The sequence below is a fragment of the Festucalex cinctus genome, chromosome 14 (assembly GCF_051991245.1).
Source record: "Festucalex cinctus isolate MCC-2025b chromosome 14, RoL_Fcin_1.0, whole genome shotgun sequence".
Classification (NCBI taxonomy): Eukaryota; Metazoa; Chordata; class Actinopteri; order Syngnathiformes; family Syngnathidae; genus Festucalex; species Festucalex cinctus.
Window position 1 is genome coordinate 3,419,627 of NC_135424.1, and position 17,915 is coordinate 3,437,541.

Genomic DNA, 17,915 nt, shown 5'->3' on the forward strand with positions numbered 1-17,915 from the left:
CTCTATATTAATATTTTAGATACCGGTAATCATAATACCCAATTATTATACTACCAGCACCGAAATAATAATAATAATAAAAAAATAAATAAATAATAATAATAATAATTAATAATAAAAATTACAAATCTGACATCGAGTAAGTTTTCCTTGCAAGTAGTCGGTGCAAGATTGCGGCTGTTTGACACATTGTTTTATATAATTAACACTTACAGTATATATAAAATTATTGATAGTTATCTATCTATGTATATACTATATATACATAATGATTAATATTATTCACTCAGAATCATATTATCCCTAACAAAGTTACATTTCCAAAAGGGCAATACATTTCAAAAGTAAAATAACTTCATTAATAAAATAAAAAAATATATATATACACCTATTGCATAAATTAGCACCTTATTTCAAGGTGCAGTTTATGATTTTTTAGAAATTTTAATAGTACCAGTAGTCTCAGTACCAAAAAAAAAAAAAAAAGAAAAAAAAGTGGTATCGAACATTCCTAACATAAATAATGCAAATATAATTACAGCATATTCCATGCTTCAGGATTTTAGTCATTCACAATAATTGGTGGTCTATTTGTTCACATTTAAAGTATATAAAAGTATTTTGTGATGATTATTTGTTATCATAAAAACTTATTGAGCTTTTTATACGGAGCCAAAAACAAATTATGCATAATCACATGGAAATATTTACAAATATATTGGCCGTGAAAGCGACGGGGCTGGTGCATGTGAATCTGATTCATGTCTAATTCATAATGTCTGGACCTTCCCTTTATGGGAAAGGATTTTTGTATTCCGCCAGCCTCTCCCGACAGAGTCTGCAGAGTGATCAAGTGAGTGAAAGGCAGCCGGTGGTCTTAATTAGGTCACGACTGTTATGAAGTCGAAATGTTCCATGCAGCTTGCAAGCTTCAACGCAAAATAAAAGATTGAACACGAGAGAGAAAAAAATATATATTTATATATTCCCGCGGCTTGTTTTGAATCAGTGGGATGGGAAAATAACCTGTAACTCCATTAAGGATGGAGCTAAACGAATATTACAATTCAGTCATGCTCTCAAAGCTTTTGTCCTTCTACTTCGCGGTACGAAGCCGAGCGACTGATTTGCTGATAAAAGCTTTTGGGTCCGAGTGACGCATTTCTTGTTTTTGCTTCCATTACGGCAAACTCTACCATTTGAAAAACAAGAAAACGGTGTCCTCCCTTTGGCAGAGAAATGATGTGGATCTAAAAAGGTGGACGGCGGTTGCCAGCTGGGACGCAAAACTCGCGCTGACCTTGCCAATGAGTTCGCCAATCATTCCGTTCCAGGAGCCGTTGGGGAGCGCCGAGCCGTACTTGGCATCTGCGACTTGGTAGATGTCGTACTTGAAGCCCAGGATCTTGGCCAGGGCGTCCAGGACGTCGATGGAGAAGCCTTTGTATCTCTTGGGCTGGCCCAGGATGTTCTCTGCCACCATCACGAAAGGCTCTTCCTGTTCACATCAGTTTGCAGATTGTCAGCATGAGATTTGAAAGTTCAACAACGTCCCCTGGAAAGTTAGGAAAATTTAGCACACCACACCGGTTTTACGTGACCAATCGACGCAAAATTTGGTGGATATGAAAGGACCCACCAAAAAAGCCCTCAAGAACTTGAAATTGAAGCAGCCATTTAGGGTGAATTGTTTGGAAATTCGCCCAAATAAGGCAAGACTGCTTCATTTATATTGTACATTTCAACTCAACACAAGCAAAGACAACAACTAAAGCATTTACAAAATAAAAAATAAAAAATTAACGACAAAGGCAGAGAAAATAAAACTAAATAAAAAAATAATATTAATAAATAAAACTACAGTAGATGTTTTATTATTTTTTCAAAAAAAACATACATTGTCAACATTTAAACACAAAACTTAAAAAATTTTTTTAAACCATTCAAAAGTAAAGAAAAAAAAATAGTTTTTCAAAATTACTCAATAACTAAAAAGCAGTATTGTGAAATTTATTTAAAAAAAAATTCATTTCTGTTGGTAGCTTATTACATTTGTGTGCAGCATAACAGCTAAATGCTGCTCCACCATGTTTGCTTTGAAATCCAGGCCTAATGCGCCTGGCAAAACATACCTCTTACATTTTAGAGGCATCCATAAGGGGTTTTAATAGACCAAGTCTGCAGACCTCAGAGCCGTATACTGAGTATATACAAAACCTCAAAATCCACAATTTGGTAAATTTAATATTTAATAAATAAATAAATAACTATGAATATTATTGGTCAGTCTACACGCGTGGGTCTTATTTTCTCACACTATTGACAAATCTAAAATGTTGAAAATGGCTTGCTCCTTTTGATAATATTAATGGTTGAACAAAAAGATGCTGTTTGGGGCGGGGGTCTCATGAAAAGTTCCCATTTTAGAGGTACAAGGTTTTGGCCCAACACCAAAAATCACAGTTGGATTATTTTTGATCAACTTCTTTCGCTTCTGTCCATGTCTTTGTCCCGTTAAAAAAAATTTGCTCACTCGGACCCATTTGTATTTACCTGAGGGGCCTGACAGTCAATTACACTTTACAAATGTCGGCAAACCCTAGTGAGTAGGAACACACACGCACACGCGCACACGCACCAAAAAGTTCATTAGTGCTGCTTTAATCATTCATGGCGACGCACTGCAAACTGGCCAGCGGAGATGAGGACACGTTCAGTCATCAGAAGAAATTTGAAGAGCCTCGACGGCAGCCCGAGTTGATAAAACAGTCTCGTCTGCTACTGTTACACGCTGCCATGGCAACGGCGGCGCTTCATCAATGTGGAAATGGACCTTAAAAAAAAATGTAAAAAAAATGCCACAGCCTGCTGTCCGTCTTTATGAAGTGTCAGAGAGGAATTAAAGGTGGACTAAAAGATAGCGGCGGGAGGAGACGGCAGAAGCGAGGAGAGCGAAAGTGAGTTCGCGGCGGGGCCTGTGGCGTGATCAAGTCGACAGTGCTGAGCTGAACTTATGTGAATAAATACACTGCAAGGGAAGCCATGCATGAAGAAGAAGAAGAAGAAGAGGAAGCGCAGCGAGTGGGAGGAGGCGGAGAAAGAAAGTTGGCGGAGGGCAAACTGACTTTGAAGGGCTTCCAAGGGCCCCCAATTCGTGCGGGAAAGATCTTTAAAAGCCGTCTCGGGCGACAAAGTGGGCCGAGCTTTGTCACGTCGTCCGCACGTTCCCAGCGGCTTTGCGCTTTGTTTGTTCTCTATTCCCCTGCCGCGAAGCCTTCCTGCGCCCGCCAGCACACGGGGGTCCGTTCTCGTGACCTGGCTCAACTCAGGTAAGAACTCGGTGACTCGGAAGAAAGTCAAACGAGAAATTCTGCCCATTTGCAGTCTGGTAGTACTCGGCTTTTGTGCACATTTTGGTTTTTTTTCTCAAGGACTCAATCAGACTCTCTCTGATGGAAGTTATTTTCTTTCTTTATTTTTTTGTCCTGGCAAAGAAATGAAAACAAACAAAATAATAATAATAAAAAAAAAAGTAATTTTATTTCTGTATTGTTTGAAGCTATGGGACTGAGTGATACACCATAACCAGTCTTTTGTAAAAAAAAAAAAAAAAATTTAATTATATATATATATATATATATATATATATATATATATATATATATATATATATATATATATATATATATATATATAAATGAGGCATACAACATTTTGAGAGAAAAAAACCGAGCCATGAGTTGAAGGTTCTAGATCAGGTGCATCTACTTGCAACAGGAAATGTGACTCACCAACAACGTGACGATCTTGAGCGTCACCCCCTGCATGCCGCTCTCGATCCGGCTCTCCTTTAAGCTTCCGTTCAGACCCCGGCTGGAGTCCCATGATGCCAACTGGAAGGCAAGAAGGAGATGGACAGATGGAAGTTAAGACGCTGTGAGCAATGAGACGTGGCCATCGCGTCTACTATAAAATCCCAAACCGCCACAAGGCTGCAGAGGAGGCCGGAGGCCATTCGGTACCTGCCGGCAGATCCTGAACAAAAAAATATTTGATCTGCTCAGACTACGAATGTTATTTTGCATGCACCTCTGTATACATCAAATAGTCGTCTGGGTCATGTGTGTGGCCACTCAAATAATTGTAAACATACAAAAAAAAAAAAATGTCTCACAGCATTGATTACAGGACGAACAAAAGGACCCGGCTAACAATTTAGGATTCAGCTGAAAAACAACAGCACTATCTCACAAGACATCTGGTTGCCAAGGCGACAAGTGTCAGCCATTAGCATGCTGTTAGGACTCTCCAGCAAAACAATCGCCGCCATATTTTGCTGCACTTTGCGAGCAATCTGCGCCGTGCTTAATAGTGATCAGAGATGAAAGCGGAGGCGATGGCGGAATATGATGATTACGGGAGAACAACAGGTTATCATAACGGCGCATTATGATGGGAATTAGGTGAAAATGTGTTTGCCTTCCGCCTCGTCAACTTTGTGAGCGGCGTCCCCCGCTTGCGGAGGAGACGTCGTTTAAATTGTTAATCAGCGCTTTGAGCGGGTTCGAGTGTCCTGCAGGATGTGACGCGTCGCTTTTCGGGCGTCTTTCCCCATTCGAGATGACAGGACAAGGAGGACGGCCCGCGGGCAAACGACGAGCCGCTCTGGCCTGCAGAGCACCTCGACAACTCACAAGTCACCTTTCTCAAAAAAAACCCCCAAAAAAACATGAGTAAATGTTTTACGCAGTTCAAACTTTCTTTTGCTTCTTTTGGACCATTTTCAAGTCAAAATAAAGTAAAAATCTGTAGAATTAAGCAATTACAGTAAACAGTTAAAATAATTTACTGTAGATTATTTTCCATCCATCCATTTTCTTAGATGCTTTTCCTCACAAGGGTCACAGGAGTGCTGGAGCCCATCCCAGCTGGGCAGTGAACTGGTTGCCAGCCAATCTAGGCTAGATTATTTTGAATACCAAATAATAATAATAATAATAATAATAATAATAAAATAAAAAATGTCCATTAGATTCCACTGAACTGTAATTTTCATTTCTCTCTCTCTCTTTTTTTTTTTTTAAATTTTTTTTTATGATGTATTTTATTGGATTCCCTTTATGAACTTTTTCCCCATTCATTTCAAATTTCTATCCTTTACATTTGTATATCAACATGTTTGATTTCACAAAATAGTTCCAGTTGATAAAAATTAGATACAGTAATATAGTTTAATTTCAACAGATTGATTAGTACAGGATACATTTTAGCGTTGAAATCCTACTACTACTACTAATAATAATAATAACAAAAAAAAAACAGTCAGAGGAGTCAAACTGAATTTCGCTTAGAGGTGTACTCACTTTTGTTGCCATTAAGATTTCAACTGTTACGCTGCACACTGGCTACAATACTTTATATTGTAGCAAAATGTCATTACATGAAAAGATATGATAACCTTGATGAACTTTTAATTTGCATGTATGTAGACACAACGTCAAAGAATTCTCTACAGCCATAAAGTCGAATTTTATCAGGAAAAAAAAAAAATCTCATGTAAAGTATCTTGGCCTGGGAACAGAAGCAGCATTGTGAGTGGCATTTTTTTCTCAAGAGTCAAGATTGCGTTAAGTGAACCCCTGCACTTAACTTTGAACCTTGGCTTCATGAAACATTGACACCACTTTGCTTCTACGCTCCGTCGTACGTAAGTGCTTGACTTTGAAAACTTGGGAAAAACACTGAAACGCAAAAAAACAAAAAAAAAAAAGAAAGCAGAGGGCACGTTTTGCATGCCCTTTTAGGTAAAAACTGATTTGAACGGGCCCTTTGCACATACTCTAGAAATGCAGCTCGGGCTATTCTGGTTTAGAAAATGTACATTATTCTACATGTGATGTTTACAGGACTCACTCACACCGACTCTCACAATCTTCTTCGGAAGCAAATGAGAGAAATGTTTTCACAAATATTCTCTTCTTACATCCATAGTGTTCAAGGTATAAGTTAATATCTTTCCTCATGTCGTGGAAAGAAAAACTGAGTAAAGTGTGCAGTAATGATCCTTGATGAAATCATGTTACGACACCTTGATACAGTTTGATATTTCGTAAAACATACACGAAATCTTCTTTACTTTCCCACAAACTTTTCTGATCTAGAAAATGGGCTGGTTTTTTTTTTTCCCGAGATGACACATGGAGGCGTATGGCATTAATGATGCTCTCAGAGTAGAATACAGGGTCCAGCTTTCATCACGCACGTCTGCTTTGGATTGATCTTTTCTTAAAAAAAAAAAAAAATGCAGCTCCATAGGAGCAGAAAGTCGTATTACATACACCCAATGAGCTTCGCCGCAGCACAAAGGGACGATTATTGATGTATTGAAATTCTCGGATATGCCTTTTTAAAAAGTCACCGTAATGACGGCCATTTGGCTAATGGCTACCAAGCTCGATCTTTAATGAGGCTGCGGAAATGACAACGACCGTTTCAAACTGACAATGAAAGGAAGGCAGGGCTTATCATTGTTATTATTACATTTTCTCGAAGACGGCGGCGTCACGAGCGCTTCGATTACACGATGGAGGCGGCCGATGACGCTTGCCATTGAACCACTTAAACGGCGTCATTATGACGGTGGAACAAAAAAGCTGAAGATAGTTTCACATCTTTGCTTTGGACCAGTTCTTCCAGTCCCATGCATGGTCTCGGTGGTTCTTATACAATCATGCATTTACCTTAAATTAGGGATAGACCGATTATCAGCTGGGCCGATTATCGGCGCCGATATTCAGCATTTTGAGAATCATATGGCCGATAATAGATCCATTTTTTTAATTTTTTTTATAAGTGTTAACTTCAGGGAACTAATTTAAATGTAAATTTAAAAAAAAAAAGGTTTTATTTTCATTTTTGTCAACCATGGAAACTCTCTGCACCTTCTGTTTTTGATTGAAATTAAAATTAAGATAAATAAAAAAGTAATACTTTGGATATTTTTAAATTTTGGAAGACTTATTTTGTGTAGAAAATTTTTGTTGTTATACTTTTTTTTTTTTTTTTTACTTTTGAAAACATGCTACTGCGCCTGGGAGATCCCAGAACGTGTCTATTGACTAAGATTTTGAAAAAAACAACAAAAAAACAAAACAAAACAAAACCTTAAAAATATTTTACTAACCCTAAAAGTTGCTCAATAAACATATGCTTTAAAATAAAAAAAATAATAAAAAAATAAACAAATTCCAAATTTTGATGTCCCTTTTTAGTGAAATTGAATATCGGCTCCAAATATCGGTTATCGGCATCCTTCACTACTAATAATTGGTATCGGTATCGGGCCCGAAAAAACCTTATCGGTCTATCTCTACCTTAAATCCACAGTGAAGAGAGAATAACTTTTTTTTGTTTTTTCCCCCTTCAAAAGAGAATTACACTGTTTGCTTCAATGTTCCGTTCTTGGGGTTGAGAAGAGAGGTCAACTTGGGAAGTAAACACTCAACTAATGTGGCACTCGGCTATTTGTAGCTCCTCAATTTGAAAAGGAACACACTGTACGCGTAGGTTTATTCTCCAAGTCTCCTTTCGCTTCCCGCCGTCCCCTGCGGAAGAAGCCGGAATGAAGCTATCGCTCATTGCCAGACGCGCGAGGCAATATAAGCTGACCATTCAAACGAGTCCGGTCTTATCTCTCCTGATAGGCAAACACGAGCTGCGCGTCCGACTGTCACCGCAACGTCTCCACTTATAACTCAATATTGCACAATGATGAGTCAAAGCAGACACTTTGGGAATATTCCGGCCGGAGTAACATGACATGGAGTGACTGCTATTATTATTCTGCACTGACAAAAACTGACAAAAACTGAAGATGATCTGTGTTATCTCCATCACCACATTTTTATGCAGATGAAGGAACACAACATCGGCATTCAGATCGATGATAAAGTCAGCAATTTGCGGGTCTGTGGGTGTGTGAGAAAGACTAATTCATTAAAACTGCGGAGCCAGCATTAAAAGTTCAGCTGTCACTAATCTTCTCACTGTTTGTTTGTTTTTTAAAAAACATTACATAATCCAAATACAAACACACGGATGCAAATGATCAGGGTGAAACACACTTCATCTGTGATCTACCTGGTGCACTTTACATCATCCATCCACGGAGGTCTACTTACAGTACCTTATAAACAAACTTTGCACGCCTCGACCTCCAGCCGATTCATTTTTACTTGCACCATCTCAAGGACTGTGCTCATTTTAAAGGGAATGAGAGAAGCCGCTTTCGTTGGGGACAAATCAGGCCACGCCCGCAACGGTGTGCGCAGCTGTGGAAAATACCTTCACTGGGTCTAGCCCGCCCCTGCATAGATTTAGGGCGTGCGTTGAGCTACAGTTGCACTCGGCATGAAAATACGTCACTAAAAATTTAACATTTCCTTTTGTTTGCCAGGGAGGAAAATCAATTTTCTTTGCTGACTTTGATTGGAATATTTCAATATGAGCCTTTTATCTGTTTGTGTTTATGACGTTTAAGTTACAAATAACCACCTGTATAAAAACATATCCTTGGTAACACATTTTATAAACATTGCTAAGCAAAATGGGTAGCATGGTGTTAGCGGTTAGCTTCACATTTAAGAGGTTGTCGGTTTGAATCTTGCCTCCTGTTTGGAGTTTGGAGGACAAGCGCAACACAAAATGGATGGCTGGCTGTCAAAGCAACTAAAAACAAGCTCCAACTTGATTCCACACTCTTTTTTTTGGTCATGTTTGGCCAGAAAGAAAAAAAAAAAAAAAAAGTCTGTCCACTTCTGTGGGGACACAAGTTGAGCCAAAAAAAACGAGCGCCAAATAAGTGGTGTTATACAGCGGCGGAGGACGAAAATGGCAGCCCAATTTGGCGAGGACCGCTGGGCCTCGTTTTGGGCTCCAGTTAGCAACACTTGGGCCAGTACTGGCAGCCATGACAGAATTATTGCTCTGATTAAGCAGACGCCGCTGTGTTTTCTTGCGAGGACCTGGCGGCCGCACGTGCCAGAGCGAGGTCGCCAAACGACAAACCATCTTGGCAGGTGCAACGGGATGACGACGGACTCATTTTTAAACCCTCCCGTTGTTTCTTAAGAACAACATTCATGGGTACATGTGCACTCATCTTCAATCATCAGAACATAAACCGTTTGTGTTAACATACCCAAGCAGAATTTGTGAATTATTGACAACGTTGCATAAATAAGAGTCCAAACTGAAAACCATATCACCGTGTTGCTGGTTTCGTAATCGTGACCGTGATGTTATCACGATAGTCAATTTGTAAATCAGTTTGACGGATACTAATATATTTTGCGAGTTGAGACTATTTAGAATAATACAATTCTACTTATCTTGAGTGAATTTTTATTTTATTTTTTTAGACTTTTATGAGACTGATTTCAGACAATTTGGTTTTTAGATTAATAGTAGGGATGTTCGAGCCCACTTTTTTTCAGACCCATACCGATACCAACTGCCGATACCAAATAAAAAATAAAATGACAAATAATAAAATAAAAAATAAAATGACAAATAAAAAATAAAAAAATCACTAAAAGATATTTTTAAACAAATATATTACCTTTAATTTTGACAAAAAAAAACCAGCACAGTCACTCTTCAATAGTCTTAAGGCTCAAAATAAAACTCAAAAATGCTCTTTTAGTTTAAGATTCACAATTTTGAAGTACTGTATTTCCAAACCGGTGAAGTTTTGGTGAAAAACTGCTGCAAGCTAGCGCCACTTACAGGCAAGGAGGACTCACTTAACGTCTTCCCCCTCTGCCATCGGTCGCTTGTACTCATCTGCGTCATGAGTACTCGAGTACTTGAAAAAAGGCTGGTATCGGTCCGATACCGATACCTGGTATTGGTACTCGCCCATCCCTAATTAATTAATGTTTAAGACTGTTGGAAGAAGAATATTTCTCGATTTGCATTTCTAGATTTCCGAAGAGGTTAAGTTTGACCGTCAACATAAAAGGAGGGTTAACGAATCACCTCTTGTAAGAGCAAGTAGGAGTTAATGTTTCCCTTGCCATGTTTTTTTTTTTTTTTTTTTTTTTAGCAACAATGTTCATGGGTCAATATGACCCACTCTGTTTAATCATCCAAAAATGTATTTTTCCCCGTTTCTCTTTTTTTTTTTATTTTTTTTTTAATGCCGCAATTTTGTTTTGTTTCTTAGCAACGGTTTCCAATTGTTCATGGGTCAACAATGACAAATGAGGAAGCAAAATTGCACAGTCCACACTTAGCACTTGAAGTTAAGCAGTTCAAAAGTGTTTTTGAGGCATAAGAAGCAGATTTTTTTCTGTTGCGCTGTGAACAGAAAAGCTTTGAATGCACTGCTTTAAGCACTGGTGGTTTTAAACTGTACTGACGCATTGTTGCTGACTACAGCCGGTCTTTTGAGGTTTAATAATGAACACATTTGTCATCTTGGGCCCTCCTAAAAAACGAGCTTATTTGGGAGAGGTTAATGCCGCAACTTTTACAAAGCCACGTTTCTCTATAATGCCCCACTCGGCATAGACGGCTGTCATAGTTACCGGCCGCGGCCGCGAGAAATCAATTCTGACTGATGCATGAAAGATGCTCGGCTAAGAGGAGCGATTACATCCGGACGAGCGGACTTCTCTGCGCGAAGAGCCCGGCGCGAACGGGAAGTCAATTGCAATATCTGCTTAGGAAAAGGAGCTGACACATCAATAAGCGCAACGCGGGGGAAGCAAAACAACAAAAGCGGCATCGATCACTCTGCAGCAGGAGAAGAAGAAGAAGAAGAAGAAGCAGCGAGCTGGTGGCGCAAACTCATAGTGGCCATCCAGGAAATAGTATTTCAGTCTTCATTAGAGTGTCTTAAGCAGAGAGACGCCTCATCTGAGAGCCATCAGGCTGGGAGGAAAATGGACTGGATGCAGATAAACGATGATGGAGAGGGAGGCGAGCCGCGGCGAGGGAGGAGGAAGGTGACGGCGGCAGTGAGTTAGAGGCGAGGATGAGGAGGACGGCGCGTAATGGTGTGTCTCATCTGGATGACGCTAGCGAGATAGACGCGGCGTAGGCAAGACGGACTTTCTGAATATTTATATGAGCGCCCTAATAGAGAGCGTTTGAGCCTGGCAGTCGGCGTCGTTGCATATCGACGTGGAAAGTAATCACATGTGGCGTCCCATTGCTGTCTCTTTCGGCCTCTAATTGGAGATACAAGCGTGCGCATGTTTGTGTGCCTTCGCTCTGAGGTCCAACTGTGTGCAATTCTAAAATACGTCCCGACGTTCCTGTGCGATGTGTCTCCTCTTCGCGCTTCATGGCGGCGTCATGATGAATCGACGTGGTGATTTCAGCTCCAGGCTGAGTGGTGATTAAATCTTCATTATGGCTTCTGGTCAGCGTTGCTCGGCATAGATTGCCACCCCACCACCACCACCACCACCACCACCACACACACACACACACACACACACACACACACACACACACAAAAATAGGAAAGTCAATTCTTCTTCATTCCGCGGGAAGCCCCTTGACGGAATTGGGACGTCGGCAGTGGCGGCGACAAACAAATTACTACTGAGAGTAACGCAGATGATAGGCTTAATCTCTCTCAGCGGTGCTCCCAAACAAACCACACTCAAGTTTGTCAACTTAAGTTATTATAAGCTCCCCAGACACTTCCGTAGGTCTATAAACTCTATTGACAGCCAATAGGAACGTCGTCATATGATATATTTATTGGCGCTCAGGTTGTGTCACATTTTCATTTTAGAATCGTTGTAAACAAACTAATACAATTACTTCATACCATCACAAAACCTGCACAGGGTCTAAAGAGAAAACATTATATGTGCATTGTGTTGTTTTCACCTGTATTAATATTGGAAAATGTTCAACATTTTCCTGAACTGGGCAGTGACTAAAAGAAATCAGCCAACTCAACAAACTATTTAGTCACACTATCAAACCAACCATCTACACAATCTAACAACAAATAAACCACTCAACCTACATAACCAATCACACAATACAACCAGTCAGCTCAACAAACTAACCTGTATCACCCAATTACTGAACAACTGATCAATCAGTCAATCAAAAACAACCACCCACTTGCCAAAAGCAGACACAACCAACCAACTGGTCAACCCAACCAATCAGCCTACATAACAACCTGACCATCCAAATCACCCATCAACACAATCAAACTAACCAAACATCCTTCCAACCAAGCAGCCTCAACATCAATCAATCAATCAATCAATCAATCAACAAGCCAACCCAACAAACTATCAGTCTACCGCCAACCAACTAAACAACCAATCACTCAAACTAACTAAACAATAATCCCACCTACCCAATCAACCAACCAATTGATCAGCCCAACCAATCAGCCAACACAAACTAATTATCACTCAACAATTTAAACCACAAACACCAAACCAACCAACCAACCAACCCACACACTAACCAGTCAATCAAACAAGCTAATCAGTCTAAGACCCAACCTAACCAACCAATCAAACTGACAAACAAAGCTATCGACCAACCCAACAAACTAACCAGTTTACAACCCAACCAATCCAAACAAATAACCAACTGACTAACCTGACCAATTAAACCACCAACAAATTAACCAACCAGGCAGTCGTCACAACCAATCATCCAACCCATCAATCTAACTAGTCAACCACCCAAGCAACTAACATAAACATCAACCACTGCTCAACCAATCAATCCAATCCACTTTTATTTCTCACAAGGTTGTCATGTGGCTTTCACGTCATCTTATTGTGACCTTGAAGGACGTATCATTAATGTTGCTTCCTTTTCTGATGCCTAATGAGCCACGACAGTACGTGTCATCTACTTTACAGTATCTGGCAGACGGCGCTCCGTGAAAAATGGCGCCGTAGAGAGGAGCCAAAGGTGTTTTAATGGAGCAGCAATACTGCAGAGGTGAGCGGCGAGGTCGCGGAAAAAATGATCAATTGTTTCATTCACACACGAAGAGGTCACATGGACAGAATATTACAAAAAAAAAAAAAGCTGTTTTCATTCGTGGTTCCTCCACACTGCCTGATGTTCACACACGAAAGGACAGCAGAGTGCAAATCCATATCAGCTTTAAAAAGAGACCCATATATTGGAAATGCAAACGATGCTCATGCTTTGTGCAATAAGGACTTAAAAGGGGCACCCTGCGGCGAGATACGTACTTATCGCTGACATACGCTATAGGCAAAAATGGAAAAAATAAAGACCCACTAATGAAAAATCTCACAGCTACGACACGAATAAGAGACAACATTCTTTTCTATTCATGTTACCATAACAACTAGTCAGAAGAGGGGCTGTAGAAAAAGCTCCATTGCAGTAACCTCTGCTCTGCCCTGTACTGGCTTGCCTAAACACCCATGAAGGCAAAATGGTGTGCTGTGATATTTTTCTTATGCAAAACACGTACCTAACGTGATTAAGCCAGGTGCAGGCAACTCAATATAATAAACACCATATTTTGAACAGTCTGACTGATTAATGCAAAGTCTGGGGGATAAATCAGCAATTAACTCATTCAGTGCCATTGACGGCTATACACGTCAAAGTCGAGCTGTGCAATTAATTGAAATTTTATTATAATTTCAATAATTACACTCTACAATTACAAAATCAGCATAATCGCAAAGTAAAAAGATTGTTGAGTTGTTTAAATTTATACATTTGCACCTTTTTTTTAATTTTAAAATAACTAATTTGATCAACTTTGTTTCATCCAAAAGGAACTTGCATAAATATAGTGTTTCAAATAATTTTATTTGTCTTAATATTTTTTTATGTTTAAAAATTTTACTGTTTTGTACCAAAAATTAAAAAAAATATTGCCCTACTGCACAGTGCACATGCTGCACTCCAACTTTCACGTTTTTGCCAACAAAAATAAATATATATTATTAGAAATTCTGTTTGGTTCAACACTTAATTATTCTATTTTGGTCCTAAGATTTTTAAACGCTTAAAAATTTTCTTGTTTTGTGCCAAAACATAAATAACCGTTTGAATAATGGTGATTTCAACTATTGCCAAAATAATCCTGATTATTATTTTTCCCCATAATCTAGCAGCCCTCCGTCAAAGATCCATTTTTACTGGGCTGGCAGTGAATGAGTTAAACAATGAATGATGCTGATTTCAATGCAACATCAATTACGCAATTGTCATTCTACCTTTCTGAAGATTATTATTATTATTATTATTATTATTATTATTATTTCATTTAAACATTATACAAACAATCCAGTAATCATTTGTCAAGATATTTAGCTTCTGCTGCTAAAAAATGCCTAATAGCAAAATTTATATTGTGCTTTTATGAAATACTTTAATGTAATACATTTATGCAGAAAAATGTGACGTACATGGCTGTCGTTATAGCAACAGAACGAGTGAATTCCGTCACTCAGTTGCATCACACCTAAAACGCAATTTGAAAATTTGCATCCGAGTGCCCCGTGTAATGTAACCGTCCGCAAAATGTCCGCCTGCGCCTATTAAGTCGTTTCAGCTCAATTTGTTGCGACTTTTTCTCATCTCGTAATAGATTTTGACCTGCCAACTCCATCTGTCAGACCGCACACCGCTTTTGTGTACACGACTTCACAGCATTGGCTGCACTTGTGGTGAAAGGGCAGCGGTAAAAAAGGTCCCAGAAATTTCAAGGGGAGGCACCCCGCTAGGATGAAACGTGCGCTAATCACGACCGACTCACCCGTTTCACATCCTTCCCAAAGGTCTCGCTGTAGCTGGTGCCCAGAATCTCAAATTGCACGTGAGAATTGGAGCCCTCCGCCCGGAAGTCCATCAGTCCCGTCAGGCCGCTGATGCGTCCCTGCAGACGCAAACGAGCGGGGGGGCGGGGTTAGGAGATGTCACAACAAAGGATGATGCTAATGCGTTATTCCGTTTCCAGTCGGTGTTTATAACCCGTCGGAAGAAAGCGCCTGCAGCCGCAAACTTGACTGGCCGTATCAGGTTTTCCCATTAGCGCTTCATCAAAAGACATGATATTAATCAATGTAAATCATCTTATCATTATGTATAAGCTGTGATGAGTAATGCTCTGCAAGAGGGACATTTTGTAAGTAAGTAAAATGGGGAATTCTCAACTTTTTTAAAAAGTGTCTTTTTGGTGGCAGTTCTTCCAAAGTAGTTCATCAAAAACAAAACATTACTTTTGTTTTCCTTTCAGGCGCTGTCTGGTCATCTCATGTCAGTCTGAAGATGAAACCAGCGTGATTGTCTGCATCTGTCGCAGATTCCATTATCAAGATTCAACAGGATGAAATGAAGCCGTTTCTTCCTGAACATGTCGCCTTATTTCACTTACAGAGTGCGCGTGAGGATATTAGAAGAGCTTGGCAGGAGATCAACAAACTATTTCAGAAAAGTAACAATCTTTGTGTATACTTCATGAAACCTTGGAAGTACATTTTGTTTTTCTCCACTTATATTCTCAACCAAAAAAAATAATAATAATCTTGCTGAGTGAGAACCAAGTGTGCACATATAAAAATATTGAATGAAACAAACCTTTTGGATGGTGTCCAGCATGGACCATCCGCCGTTCCACGGCTTGGTGGACTTCCTCATGCAGTTGAGGCTGGCCATGCTGTGCCACTTCCTGTCCTCCAGTTTCCTGTAGAAGGCGTTGGCCAGCATCAGAACGCTGTCGTACAGGTAGAGGTTGGACACCTGTCGAGAAAAGGGCATAAAAAATAAATAAATAAATTAAAAAAAAAGCAACAACTTTGATTTATACTAGAAAACTGCTGCAGACAAGAGAATAACAGACCTTGTTTTTTGAAGGACCACTAGGTTGAGCCAAAGTGAGTGAAAATGAGTGATTTATTTTTCATAGGTCTACTAGTGAACATGACAAATTTCAGGTTGCAAAGTGAAACTGGCTTCATGGGCTGAATTTTGTAAATATTTTGCTGATCGGGTTTGTGTTTCTTTTTTGGGGGTGGGGTCTGGGGTGGAGTCATGCCTGGAACTAGGGGTGCACCGATCGATCGGCTGGCCGATTTATCGGCCCCGATTTCCTTAATTTTGGAAGATCGGTGATTGGCCGATCTCTTAAAAATAAGCCGATCTTTTCCACCAATCTCATCTCCATCCTCAGATGTCTTAAAAAAAAAAAAAAAAAAAGTCAGCCACTGCCCTCTTGTGATGAGATGATTAATAGGATTTTCATTTTTATTTGAGAGAACCGCTTCACGTGCAGTTAAAACAAGCCGTTTGTTTTATTTCGCCGATATTGTTCAATGTTTTCCTATAAAACAAGATTGGAACACTGAAGGTATATGCTGCTTCTAATGAAAAAAATCGGTATCGGCAATAATCGGGATCGGCAGGTCAGACTTTTTATAAGATCGGGGATCGGACAGAAAATTGTGATAGGTGCACCCATACCTGGAACCCTTGCAAAAAAAAATAATGACAACCAAACCTCACAGTTTTGTATTTTCTGTAGAGTATTTTTTAGTCTAAATTTTAATCTAGTATCAGAAGATCAAATTTTTTAGCAGACAAAATCGCTTCAAATCGGCATGGTTGACTTCTTGTGCCTTTTTTACGCACAGCTTCTTCTTCTTCGTTTTTTTTTTTTTTTCCTTACTGTGTGTGCGGGAAAATTATTGCTTTTTTGGGAGTCCGATTTTGAAAGAATGTTGGGGGCTGTTGAGAAAAATAATCAGCAACCTTTTGAAGATGCTCCGCCCACACGAAACGATGAAAACTTTCGATGCGCTCATCAGTACAAGTGGGTCAAATTTGGTAGCAATCAAGACAAAATATGACAAGTTTGTTTTTGAAGGATGCGTGGAAATACCCAAAATGACTCAAAATGGATGCTTCAAACAAAATGGTGCCTTTACCGCCATGGGCTCTTGAGACCTTTTCAAGGGTTTACTCATGATAACTTGCAACTTGCAACTGAATTTTGTTGCTAAGTGAAATTGGCTGCGGGAGTTCCGGGGGGCCCTTGAGCAAAGTAACTGTTCACCGTGCCGGCCAATTTGGCGGATTCTCTCAGGTTGAGGAAGCCTCTCATAAGACGATTACTCCTGCACGTGATTGAACTTCTGTCTTTCAAAATCGGAGAAAATGTTATTTCGACGCTCGGAGGTATTAAGCACACAATCGGATTGGATTGTACATCGCTTCGTGCAGAAAAAAATCACTCCTCCTTTTGTTTCGTGACGGCGGCTCGATAACTTTTGCCGTCAGACGCGCACGTCCGTCTCCCAAGTCCGCGCCGTCGCCCTCGCGCACTTCCAGGTGGCGTATTTTCATATTGATCCGAGCCTGGCAGACAATTAAGCGTTTATGTCCTGTGACGGCAGCGAAACTCCGCCCCCGCCCGCTCGCCTTGAGGAGGGAGAACGATATGACTTATTAATAAATCCATTCTTATGTTGTGGGGTTTCGTGTGCATGGCGGCGCGCGGCGGCGGACAGGCGTTAAATCACGACGGGGGCCGCGAGAGCGGGGAGCGGGAAAAAAAAGAAATACAAGAAGTTGTCAAAACAGGCTTTATTTCTGCTCGGCTCGTCTTGCCTCCTCGATAACTGTCTCCGCAGAGCATCCTGTCAGGAATCATGTCCGCCGCCTGCGCTTATGCCGCGCTGTGTGAGTGGATTTTGTGGCGCATCCCCCCCCCATCACCCGGGGTCAAATCCCTGCACCGCGCGAGACGTGTGGAAAGCAATACAAGTTGCCACTTGGGGCGTTTGGCACATGAAAGGTTGAAGACTCTCAGGGGGAAGACGAAGACATGGCCAAGTCGACTTCTCTTCCCTTAAGGTCATGCAATCAAAGGA

At 40.2% G+C, this 17,915-nt stretch overlaps 1 protein-coding gene across 11 annotated transcripts in view; it reads right to left on the reverse strand.

The window, feature by feature from the left end:
* Window positions 1-17,915, reverse strand: part of grid1a (glutamate receptor, ionotropic, delta 1a) — a 326,902-nt gene that overhangs the window by 24,779 nt on the left and 284,208 nt on the right. For all 11 annotated transcript variants that reach the window (XM_077495430.1, XM_077495429.1, XM_077495436.1 and 8 more), the window contains 4 exons: window positions 15,625-15,786; window positions 14,804-14,923; window positions 3,792-3,893; window positions 1,301-1,498 (listed from right to left, as the gene is read on the reverse strand). In XM_077495430.1, the coding sequence (XP_077351556.1) occupies window positions 1,301-1,498; window positions 3,792-3,893; window positions 14,804-14,923; window positions 15,625-15,786 (582 nt within the window). The remainder of the gene's footprint in view (window positions 1-1,300; window positions 1,499-3,791; window positions 3,894-14,803; window positions 14,924-15,624; window positions 15,787-17,915) is intronic.